The 13,310-nt window shown below is 34.6% G+C and overlaps 1 protein-coding gene across 1 annotated transcript in view; it reads left to right on the forward strand.

Annotated features, from left to right (window-relative positions):
• Positions 1 to 13,310, forward strand: part of NOX4 (NADPH oxidase 4) — a 149,277-nt gene that overhangs the window by 36,430 nt on the left and 99,537 nt on the right. Inside the window, exons 7-8 of the mRNA XM_082660474.1 lie at positions 6,061 to 6,133; positions 8,121 to 8,201. Of these exons, the coding sequence (XP_082516600.1) occupies positions 6,061 to 6,133; positions 8,121 to 8,201 (154 nt within the window). The remainder of the gene's footprint in view (positions 1 to 6,060; positions 6,134 to 8,120; positions 8,202 to 13,310) is intronic.

Raw genomic sequence — 13,310 nt, forward strand, 5'->3', positions numbered from 1 at the left:
AAAAAGAAACTGTATTTGAGGGATTTTCTTTTTTTTTTGTGGTACGCGGGCCTCTCACTGTTGCGGCCTCTCCCCTTGCGGAGGACAGGCTCCGGATGCGCAGGCTCAGCGGCCATGGCTCACGGGCCCAGCCGCCCCGCGGCATGTGGGATCCTCCCGGACCGGGGCACGAACCCGTGTCCCCTGCATAGGCAGGCGGACTCCCAACCACTGCGCCACCAGGGAAGCCCTTGAAGGATTTTTAACTTGTATTTCGGGGACAAGGATGATTGTGTAGCGGAGATGGTCTATCATAAAGGCTTGGCTGTACTCCCTTATTAAGGATCAGAATTGCATATGGGACTGAGGCATGGCTCTGTGAAATGCATTGTTTTTCTTTTGAATCAATTTTATGGTGAAAATAAGAATAATTGGGGTGTTCTTTCCCTCCACGTCGCAACTACATATTTAGATTGATAATATATATATATTTTCTGCATATCAATGTATGATGCTTGCCATTTGCAAAGTACTCATTTCAGTTTTCTCTTTAGGAACACAATTTAGTTTTGTTTACAGATTTGCTCATTGAAAACATGTTTTTATTTAAGCCTTAAGAATTGGGTGAGAAGTAGAAGGGAGAAAAAGCAGAAAAACAAAACAATGTATGAATCAATGTATTTTTTGGTTCATATGAATCATTTTAAGAGAAATAAACAAGAATTTTGTTTTAATATTATCTTGTTCAGCACAGAGTATAGCTGAAGACTTGGAACATTTGAAATGCTTAAAAAAGTTTAGTTTACAAAGATATAAGGAGATTTCTTATATGACAAAGATATTACATTAAGAAACGTAGTAAAATTAATACTTCTTTATAAGTAGGTGATCTCTCCACCTAGCTTGAAACACCATCATCCTATGTTCTTTCCCAGTAGTTCCCATGAGTGTATTGGGCTAGGTAAAGATGATACTTAAAAACACAAATTCCTGATTCCAGCCTAGAGCGAGTCCAGGTTGGGACCTGCCAATATGCTTTATTAACCTTTCCACTACTGTTTTACCCTTTAGTGCACATCTCATTTATACACATCTCATATATACATTTGAGCATACCTTCTCACCACTACCTACCTTTTACCTCCTCTCTTACTCTCTTTTTATCACCTGGTCAACTCTTGCCTATCCTTTAAGTCTCAGTTGCCATGCCTATCATGCACAGATTTCTGCCAAATTTCACTAAGCAGAGCTGGTCTCTTCTTGCCCTGGGTGCCTAAAGATACATAGTGAAAATACTATGAATAATTTATTTCCTTGCATATACTGTAGAATAATTATTACCTTACATATACTGTGTCTTCCACTTAAAGGTGAGCTTCTCCAGGGTGGAAAAGGGATGTCCGTAGGGCATGCAGAGAAAATATTTTGTGTGGCATTTCTGTCAATACAAACAACTTGAATTATCCAAAATCAGCATGTCAGCATCACTGTAGTGGCCTAGTTCCAAAAAATTTCATGAAAGAAGTACTGTGCTTGCCATCAGGTGCCATCTACTTCACAGGGACACAGACCCTCCCCTTAAATATGAGGCTAGAGCTCCTCAGGCATCTGGTCGACCCCACTGAATAGTAGCAAGTGAGAGAGCAAAGCAGAATCTAAGGATGGTAATGGGATGAGTGACACTGTTCACTTAGTCCAACTTTGAATTCACTTAGTCCAACTTTGTGTTATGAATACATCTCTGACTGAGTCTATTTCACAGCTATCTTTGAATATTGTCAGGCACAATACCTAGGAAGAATAAAGTTCCTGATGAAGAAAGGCATGCATGTTTTTAGATGTTCTGATGATAAAGCATATTTTCTATTAGTTGATATAGTTCTTGAATTTTAATTTGTTTAATGTTACATAGAGTCTTTTCTCTCTCTGTCTTTAAAAGTTTTTCCGTGTAACCTAGGCCTAAGAAATAAGGTTGTCTTGTAGAAAATAAAGCCTGTGGCAGCACAAGTGACATAAAATATGGGATTCAGACTCACTAAATAAGAAATGTTAAAGACATTTCAATTAAGAATTTATAGAATAAAATAAGTTTAATAGATTGAATTATTCAAACATTTTATAATGCTTACTACATATCTCCAAATTTGGTAGTACTTGTATGATGAGAATAAAATGCATAGTATCTAATTTTAATTAGAAAATCCCTCACAAACAAATACAATTTTGTCTCCAATTATGTTTGTAAAAACAGGGTAATGAATACAAGATGGTATATTTCTGACTAGATGGTATATTTCTGACTATATCTGGGTATGGATGAAAATGATCTTTCAGTTTCATCTAGAAATGGCAATATAGTACAATTATTCATTTGAAGGGCTACTAATTAATTAACCTAATATGCATAGATAAAAGAGTAATAAGAGTAAGCATAACAAGCATGTTTTTTCCTAAGGAAACAAATATAGGTTTTGCTTCATAACTTGAAGACTGAGAGTTCACAGTGTACTTCACTTTGGCAAGTAACTTTCCCCAGTGAGCTTAGACTAGCGCAATAATTTCTAACCTGTGCTTCCTGACTCTTGGAATATGTGTGATAATAGAGGCTAATTTATTGGGACTTGGCTGCGCTGTCATCCAGCGCTAAGTTAGGATGCCCTTTGATGTACCTCGAAAACACTCAATGCTTAGCATTCTTTCAGCACTTAATACCCTATGTTGCAATTGCCTGCTTCCGCTGTCTCCCACACTGGACTGGGATTTCTTTTAGAGCAGGATTCATTTTTTCCTCTAGCACTTAACAGTACAGTACAGATGCCTAGAAAATAGTCACTGAATGGATAAAAGTCATTTATTTTTAAACTCTACTACTTGTTGCATAGATATTCTCTGCAACATACCAGATGATTGGTTGGCCAACCTGTTTGTTTAATTCCAGTAAAGAAAACCATAGCTTTTTTTCTTTTTTTTACTGAAGTATAGTTAATTTACAATGTTATGTTAGTTTCAAGTAGACAACAAAGTGATTCAGTTATACATACGTATACACGTGTATTCTTTTTCAGATTCTTTTCCATTATAGGTTATTACAAGATATCGAGTATAGTTCTTTGTGCTCTACAATAGGTCTTTGTTGTTTACCTATTTTATTCAATATATATAGTAGTGTGTATATGTTGATCCCAAACCCCTAATTTATCTCCCCCCCAGAATCCCCTTTGTTTTTTAAGTTACCCATCCCACCCTTTTTTTTTGACCACCATAATTGCAATTTTTTTCATTGCTAATTATAAGTCAGTTTTTCTTCTTCATTGCTCTGAAGTCTATTACTCTATAATTTACAAACTCTGATCCTTTTGTACTTCTGGGAGACAGAAAGGAAAAATGAATTCTTTAGATAAAAAAGTTAACTTCATAAATCTGAAAGAACCTTAAGAAGCATTGAATTGATCCTCAGTTTACAGATGAGAGTCAGTGAGCTAGGGGTTTGGCCTAAGGGACAGTAACAGGACCGCAATCCCAGAATATATATACATACCCCAGGCTGTCTGGGACCTCTACTTCATGTTGAAGTCAAATGACTGAGGTCAACTATTTCACCCTCTCTAAGTCTTTCCAGTATGTTTTCCATGCTCTGCTCTAAAAGATGTGCTCTAATTAAATGTTTGAGGAAGTATCTGTTCAATTTTACACTGGATTCTTGACTTTAGTACTTCTCAGAAGCTTTACATTAATGTGCCCTGTGATTCTTCAAGGAATGGTTATAACGTTTTTGAGTAATAGAAATTAATACCTCAAGGAATTAATGTTTCAATAATACCCTTTGGAAATTATAACTTTGTTCTAAACATACTCTGTTTTTTCAGGTGTCCCGATGAAGTGATTTGCAGACATTCTGTAACTAATCTTGGCATGTTCAGGACTACATAGGAAACCTTGTGTGTAGACACAGTAGACATTCATGAAGCCTCAATAAAATTACTGGAAAGGCCACTCCAACCACAAGTTTTACATTTTAAGTGAAATTAGTTGAAGCCAGAGAGACAGACCTCCTTTTTTTTTTTTCTTTAAATTTATTCAGTTACAATTGAAGCAGTCTGAATTATACATATGTAAAGCATGCTACTTGATTGGTTTTGATATATGTATACACATGTGAAACCATGATCAAAATCAAGATAACAAATATGTCCATCATTCTGTCCTGCTCTCTACCCCTCCTAACTGCAGATCTGCTTTCTATCACTAAAGAATGCTCTGATTTTCTAGAATGTTGTATAAAAGAAATCATAGAGCTTATGTTTTTTCAGGTTGTTTTGGTGGGGGAGGGCAGTCTGGCTTTTTTCACTAAGTCTAATAAATTTTTTGATTCATCTGAGTTGTCATATATGCATAGGTGTGTATCAGCAGTTCTTTCTTTTTAAACTGCTGGTTAATTTTCCAGGTACAGATAAACAATTATTTATCCATTCATCTGTTGATGGAAATTTGAATTGTTTACAGGCCTTGAGTATTAAAAATAAAATGGTTATGCACATTTTTGAACAAGTTTGGGGTGAATATATGTTTGTGTTTTGGGGGGGTATATCCTTGGGAGTGGAAAAGCTTGGTTATTTTGTAGACATGCTGTTCTTTTTAAACAGTAGTTTTCTGCGCTATTTGTCCTTTCCTGTGAACTAGTGTAGTTATCTTGCTCTTCTCTTACCCCCTAGGAAGTAAGTACTCACCTGGGGCAATGGGAAAGGGAGTACCCTACGAAAGAAGTGTAGAGAAGAGATGATTTGGATTAGGCACATCTGGGAAAGGCAAGGATTGTTAGGCTTCCAAATTTGTGTATTGGGAAGAGTGAAAGGAGAGCATACTCCAGTATTAAGTTCCAAAGACCAACTCCCTTATTTCTCCTGTGTCCCTTTACAAGTGGAAACTCATTTCTATTGTACTGGGATTTCTAATGTTATTTTCTAATGATTCTAAACCCTCTGTGATCCTAACGGTGCACATCCCTGTTGCTCTTATATTGTCCCCAGCTTGTTTGCTTCTGCTGGTGGCTTATAGTCCCTGATGGTCCTTTTGTTTCATAGGTGGTTCCTTGTCAAGAGGAAGAGTGGGGGGATGTCTATACTTTTGGAGGCAGAATTGTTTCAATACCTTTTCTACAAAGATTTAAGATGGAATCTCTCAGCTAGGTCATTTAGTACTTTTTGTTGCTTGTATGATTATAAGAGTAAATAAAGGTGACTTATAGACAGAATATTTTATTTGGTAGTAATAAGATAATAAGAAATGAGGCTATTGTGATTTTCACTCTTTGATAAAGCATATCACCTATTCATCTTGGACGTGCTGTATGAGCTAACACTAGATTTGTAGCAATCTATTGTGTCAGTATTAATTTTGAAAATTGACATGTTTACACACTTTACAAAATGTTATGTACTACCAGAAGCACTGATTTCAAAATGTTTTCCATTCTGAGGGGAAATATGTCTGCAAGTGTTCTTAAAACATCAACACTGTAACTTTTTTCTTCAAATTCACCATTTTTTGTTCTACACTCGAAGTTGCAGTTTTTAGAAAGGTTCAGGTTTTGTTTATTTTTTTCTTGAAAATTATTCTAGTTAGTGAAGCCCAAAAGAAATTATTTGTCATTGAAACTGAAGGAGCTACTAGTTCCGTAAAAGCGGGGAGGTGAGAGTAAGGAGGGTTTAGTACTATGGTGGAGAAAACCAAAACAACAAGGGAGTTGAATGTCAACCCTGTCCTGTTGTATTAATTATTGACTTTAGTTATAGTATGTCCCTATAAAAGTATGCACATATTCACCATTCTGAGTAGAATATTTGAAAATACCAAAATGGACTCTTCTGTTAAAGGTGGAAAAGACTCTGCTTTGTCCTAAATACCTTGAAACTTATGCTAATTCAAACAAGGCTTTTTAAAGAGGGAACATACAAGGAGACATACAATTTGAATTGGGCTTCCCACAGATCAGCCTAGTACTTTGAATTTTAAGGTAATAACTTTTTGTACATTTTTTCTCAGCATGACTTAAGTTAAACATACTTATGTACGTTTTTATAGTTCCTGGCCTGACAGGGGTCTGCATGGTATTGGTGCTCTTCCTGATGATTACAGCTTCGACATATGCAATACGGTGAGTGTCACAGCCATTATTTTGATGTTTCTTGGTCAGATTATTTAGACTTCCTTAAGATTATCTTCATTTTCATGGGTAGAAAACGTCTCGAGTAACCCGAATGTTTAGCCAATGCAATATTCTGGTTACTGGACTGTTCTGTGTAACTAAGAGGGAAATAGAGAGGCATTTCTATATATCATTTCCTGTTTTTGAAAAATCTCTTTCTTTCAGTCAAATATTCTGGGTTGTAAGGAATTGTGTATGGAGACTTTCCAAATACATGTTCCAAAGTGGAGTAAAAGGAGGCAGGGTGTGGCTTACTAAATATTAAAATGATTATGCTTCAGTAACTTAAAACAGGATAGGGAATTACTATATTGTACACCTGAAACTAATATAATATTGTAAGTCAACCATACTTCAATGAAAAAAACAACAACCAGAATAGGACTTACTTGCAAAAATGACCAAGACATTGAATTAAATGATAGTAGACAGAAAGCACTATAAAAGACTTCGCTATATGTAAAAACCTGCTAAATAGTAAAGGTGTCATTATAAACTTATGAGGAAGGTAAGGCTTAAGTGAATTAAATTCTAGATAAATTACAGTTTACTGTAAAAAATTATACCACTAAAGATTCAGAAGAAACTTTAAGTGGATATTTTATCAGCTCTCATAATGGACAAGGAAAAATATAGGAAATATTTGGCTACCTAACAATATGAAAACTAAAACTCCTGAATGTCAATATACAGTATAAAAACTGAAAAATAAATATGCTATTGCAAAAATTATTACACTCATATGGAAGTAGTACATTCTTAAATTTGAATAGTTTAAGCCACAACAATTGAGAAATATGCTATAGAAATGGGTAATTATTATGAACAGATAAGTCACAGGAGAATACAAAGTGAGTAACACAAAAATGAAATAATACCTAATTCCACTTATACAAAATACTGAAGATGTATAAAGTGGAGTCTGGGTTTGGGGAAACAGGCCCTCCTGCACTATGATTGGGTTTGTAATTTATAAACATGTTTCAGAGAGCAATAGGTAATGTGTATCAAAAGCCTTACAAAATGTGTGTCCTCTGATGTCATAATTCCACTTCTAGAAATTTAGATTCAAAAAGAAGCAGATCTGTGCAAAAAGGCATACGTTACAAGGATGCTAATGATATTGTTTATGATAGCAAAAACTGTGACCCATGTAAATGTGACTCTATTAGCTCTTGCCTAAATTGGGGGTTCTAAAGTTTCTAGGGGTTGTATCAGAATCATCTAAGCTTTTACGAATACCTGCCCGCCACCTCCAAGATTCTAATACATGACTATCTGCCGAGATATATGAAATAAAATAACTGTTAGTCTTTTTACTTCTCTCAAACATTCTAGGTTGTGTTTATTATACCCATTCCTCTTCAGACTCTTTGTCCTCCCCCAGGACAATAACACAAGGTGTTACTTTAAAGTTATACACTGTCCAGGAAGATAAGAGAAAATTTTAATGAACACTTATTTAGTCTCTCTCCATCTGAGTTTCCTTTGAACTACTCTCAAAATATATATTGGGATAGAAACATTGGTTGTCTTAGAAGTCATTTGCAAATTGAGAATTTTGATAAAAAGGACAGGAGAAGTACGTATTAGCAGACTATTGCCTGCACCTTCGCCTTACATCATAATAACTTTAATATAAACAGCTGATTTTAATTCTTTCTATGTATCTTTATTTGAAATACAAAGAACCTTCAAAATGATAAAGCGTTACTTATAATTTTTGTCAGTTCTCTCTGCAGTGGTATGTTAATACTTTGATATTAATAGATAAATCTCAGATGAACTCATTATTAAATATGAGTTAAAATATTAAATATGAGTTAAAACTCATATTTTAACTTTCAATTGTGACATGTATTTGAAAGGATGCACGATTTTTTTTAGTGAGATGGAGTGTAGAGTGGAATTGAAATTAAGTTATTTGTTTTTTCAGAGTTTCTAACTATGACATCTTCTGGTACACTCATAATCTCTTCTTGGTCTTCTACATGCTGCTGATGTTACACGTATCAGGGTAAGTTTAAACAAATGTTTTTAAAGCTATGTGTGCCTAAAAATGGGGTAATAAAAGAGAAATCTATAGAAATTTTCACAGGAAATGGTAAAATTATTTGGTTACTTGGAATTGAGGGTAGTGTCAAGAGTGGAATAAATAGTTCTATTTTCGACATAGCATGTTTTAACAAAACTAGCATAAAAGTATATTAAAATGGAAAGACAGAGTTACTTCTCCCACAATGTTGTAGTTTTTAAAGCCCCCTATAGTTATATCCTGATAAGCTCTAAAAGAAAGTGAGTAGGAACTGAAGAACTTCAAGAAGATATTTAGTGTTTGAATTTTCAGGAATTCATTATGTCTTGCTGCTGCAGAGTTTGTAACAGTGGAGTTACTAGTTTACTAATATTTGCAGAGACAGCCAAAGATTTATAAGACCCAAAGACAAGGATCTGTCAGAAACACCAGAAAATCACAAAGGGAAGAGAGATAGCATCCCAAGTTTTTACAAAGAATTTACCCCCAATACTCTGAAAAGTATGTTGACCCAAGCAGTATACTCAAATGTATGGTGCTTAAAATAATTCATTAGGTCAGAGGATGTAAATAAATAATATATTTTTGTGTATGTATATGTCTGCATGATTACAGAGTGGACCTGTGATTTTGTCTTGACACTCACACTAATATGACACAATAGGCTATTGTCTGGCATCAGGTTCACTTGGTTTAGTAGAGGGATACAGGACAGGAAACATGGAATGTCAACAGGATAATGTCAGGTGCTTCTTCAGTAGGGCTCCCTCTAGATGCACAGTAACCATTTTCCACCTTCTCTCCCTTACCTGAATGTAGTAACTCAGTTTTAAGATGAGACCATATGGATACACAAGGACTACCTTGCCTTGGGGAGGCTCATGCTCCACAGGAACCAGTCTCTTGGTAACAGTCCAAGTCTCCTCAAGGGATGCCCTCAGTTGCTAGAACACAGTGCATCAGGAAGCTGAGGTCACTCAGCATCCTCCAGGTCCAGATGCTTTCCATCAATAATAATCAATGCTGGTTGGTGACACAGCTGGCACTCCCTGTTTATCCTAACTCAAAATGTTTCCAGGGAAACAGTATTTGGAGAAAAGTTCAGACCTGCTGTTAATTTTTTCTTCAGAATGTTTTATAATGTACTTTGTCAGTACAGTAAATCTTATCCATAAATTATATATTTATTTCAAGGTGCATGTTCAAAATGTTGTTCCCCCAGTTTTGGAGGCCATTGATTTAGACATCAGTATTATGTGGATCTCCGTCTCCTACGTCCTGGTGCAATTTATTCTGTATCATGGTTCTAGAACATATAATTGTAGAGCATTAGACACATGGCCATACATAATCCTGACTTCCAGCTAGCCATGGCTGCCACACACAGAAGAGGGCCACAGTCAGTGGAACCTCTGGGTTCTGTTCTTTTCCCATTGTGGGGCTAACACATTCTGTAGAGCATTAGGGCACCGAGAAAGCCCTTGGTAGAGAAAAACTGCTTTATATTCTGTTCTTTAAATGGCTTGCATCCCTGTCCAGGGCTATTATCATAAAAATGGACTATGAGTAAACAGATGTGCTACTAATGAAAATACTAATTTAAAACATTTGCAAAGTGCTTACTATATGCCAAGCATAAATTCAAAATGATTTAGATGATTTATATTATTAAAGGATTATAGTGTTTTTTTGTTTTGATTTTGTTTTTGTTTTTGTTTTCTTTCTGCGGTATGCGGGCCTGTCACTGTTGTGGCCTCTCCCGTTGCGGAGCACAGGCTCCGGACGCGCAGGCTCAGCGGCCATGGCTCACGGGCCCAGCCGCTCTGCGGCATGTGGGATCTTCCCGGCCCGGGGCACGAACCCGTGTCCCCTGCATCGGCAGGTGGACTCTCAACCACTGCACCACCAGGGAAGCCCAGGATTATAGTTTTATAAGGATAAATAATATTGTTAAACCCTTTTTATGGGTGGGAAAACAGATTTAGAGAGAGTACATAATTTGCTAAAGTTTACTTAACTGATGTATCCTGGATTCAAATCCAGGCATTCTGACTCAAAAACTTATATTGTTATACTTTTTTTTTGGAGAGTTCAGTACTTCTAAGGATTTGGTCTTAAGTTTTTTTAAAGAGGTTAATATCTTGATTTATCTGGAATTGTTCTCTCTTCCTCTCTCTCTCTTTAGCTAGAACAGATGAGAGAAAAATATAATAATTTGTTAGTATAATTAGTTATGCATTCTTTTGCCTTTATGTTGTACTAAATTAAAACTGAGAAAATCTGTTTCTTTGTAATTCAAAGTAGAGTTATTTTTCAAAGTTTCAGGAGTTCTAACAGGCTTCTGAAGTTAGAGAGTATTAAGAGTCCTTTCTCCATTTTTTTGGAAGTAAAAGAAGGTATATTTAAAATTTGATTTTACTTCTGTAGAACAGGGGTCATAAACAGAAAGTGACTTTAATTTATGTAAAGAAATAACCAAAGACATCAACAGAATGATTAAATATAATCACTCTTATACCAACTGAATTAATAGTTCTTTACATATGATTGATAAAAATGAAGAAAACAATTATTAAAATACTGAAATAACTGTTGTGCAACAAATATATAATACTCTAAGCATTCTATAGTGCACATTTTTTATAAAGTTTAATTTTTTTAATTGAAGTATGATTGGCAAATGAAATTGCATGTATTTAAAGTGTACAAGTGAATTAACACATCTATCATTTCACATAGTTTCCTCTTTTTTTTTTTCTGGTGTGAACTTTTGAGATCTACTCTCAGCAAATTTCAAGTATACAATACAGTATTATTAACTGTAGTCACCATGCTGTACACTAGATCCTTAGAACTTATTCATCTTATAACTAAAAGTTTGTAACTCTATGAAATTTAATTTTTAATAAAACTACATAGATTATGCTTCTGGTGTAGGAAAAATTATTACTGATAAATCTTACAGCTTTCTTAAAATGCAACATTTCTCAAAATGTTCTTTTTTATCTTTAAAGGATCTATCTACAAGTAAATCTATTGAAGCTATTATTTGTGCCAATGTTGAAGACTTAGACATATCTTTATTTATAAAATTCCTTGATAATGTCATTCTCTAGCTTTTGGTTATACAAGTAAAGTGCAGCTATTCAAAACAAGCTTCTTGAATTTATATTGAGATTTCTGTTAATGGTATGCTTTAGGTTTGAACAGAAAAGCACTATTTGTTGGGCATTTGCTTCTTTCTCTATCAATGTGGTAAGTACTATAATAAAGTGTGAAAGAACTATATAATATATGATACTTAGTTTCCCAGAATTAGTAATTGGTTTGACATTAAACAAAAAGAGTTGAAAGAGCTAAAGACAATTTTAAACTGCATATTTTCCAAGTGTAAACATATTTTATTTTCAAGAATTCTGGTGGCCTAAAGAATTGAAGGATCAATGTGGGCTAGAAATTTTAGAAAATTTTTGACTTCAACAGTGAAGCAGTTTGAAATTGTCGACTGGTTTCCTTATATAATCAGACTTCTGTAGTAAGGACGAACAATTGCTTCATATGATTTTCTAAAGTCAATTTTATTTTTATAGAATCTCAAACTTTGAAGGAAGCTCAAAAGATGATTTTGACCAAGAATCTTTGCGTCTCCCTACAATATGTCTAAGTAAATATATAATTGTGAAAAGCCCATTCTGTTTTTGGAAAGCTCTCACTTTCACAAAGTCATTTCTCTTTTGAAACAGAATCTATTTTACTTTAATTTCTACCCAATGATTTAAAAGTCTGTGACTCTGGAGGCCATGGAAATTGAATTCTTCTCCTTCTTTAAATTCTGTTCCTCTGTTACTTTCTCCTTTGAATAAATTAATAGTTAATATTCATTGAGTACTTATCTTACTAATGGTTGATTTCATTAAGTTCTCCCAACAACTCCGGTAAAATTTGCTGTTATTATTATTATTATCATTATCATTAATATCATGCCTATTGTCCAGGTGAGAGAACAGGGGCACTGAGAGGTGAAGAAACTTGCTGAAAGTCATGGCTAGTAAATAGAAGAGCTTGGGTTTGAACCCAGGTATCAGATTCCAGAGCCCACGTTCCTAACCAGTAAATCAAACTGGCTACAGTTTGGCATGGCTTCCCTGTATCCCTTTCAAATCTGGAAACCAAAATTAAATACGGTGTTCTTGGGGTATGCAATCTATATTGGCAAAGTGGAAGTCTTACCTTCTTTGCTCAAAATATTACAACTCAATATTATTTAAGATCCAATTATCATGTTCCACGATTATGCATGCCTTTAGCTTAACCTAGTTTTCATTCCTATTACCTATGTTTTAGATTTTTTTCATTAGGATAAGCAATTCTATTGCATGGCACCCTAAAAAACCCACATTTCATATATACTAAATTCAGATGTTTTATCAGTGTTCAAATAGATTTTTAAAATACATTAATTTTTTTTTTCCTAGGAGGTCAGTATAACATGGCAATTAAGAGCTACATCACTTAATAGCTGTATGGCCTTGCCAGATAATTTGCCCTTTCTTTTTCATCTATTTTATGGGATTAATAATAAAATATCTATATCAGGGTTGTCTCATGTTTAAATAAGTGAATGCAGCAATGTAGGCAGAATATAGATATATTCAATAAATGTTAGCAGGATAAAAAATTATACTGGTACTGATACTAATAACTGTGTAAGGAAGAAACTCCACATTTAATTTGCTGAAGAATCGTTTTTGTTTTGATAAAGACACTGCACTTTTGAAGAGCCCAGATTTTCCTATCAGCAAAGTAATTTGATAAACATATAACGAAAACTGCTTAGCAGATCAAAAGAATAATCTTAAAGGGCAACAGTTTTTATAATGTTGTTAGGTCTCAAAGGTTCAACTGATTTTAATGATAAAGGTTTATTTTGGGATTTGCAAGACAAGCCTTCTCCTGAGGAATTTTTTTTCTGATTTTTAACACACCTTTCTAGGAGGTTGCCATTTGTACACTGTACTAAAGATATTTCAATTCAGAAGACATTCAGAAAAAATTTTAAAAGCCAAAAATGTTTCCTCTTTCCAGCCATGA

The sequence above is a fragment of the Grampus griseus genome (assembly GCF_964374135.1).
Source record: "Grampus griseus genome assembly, chromosome: 8".
NCBI lineage: Eukaryota > Metazoa > Chordata > Mammalia > Artiodactyla > Delphinidae > Grampus > Grampus griseus.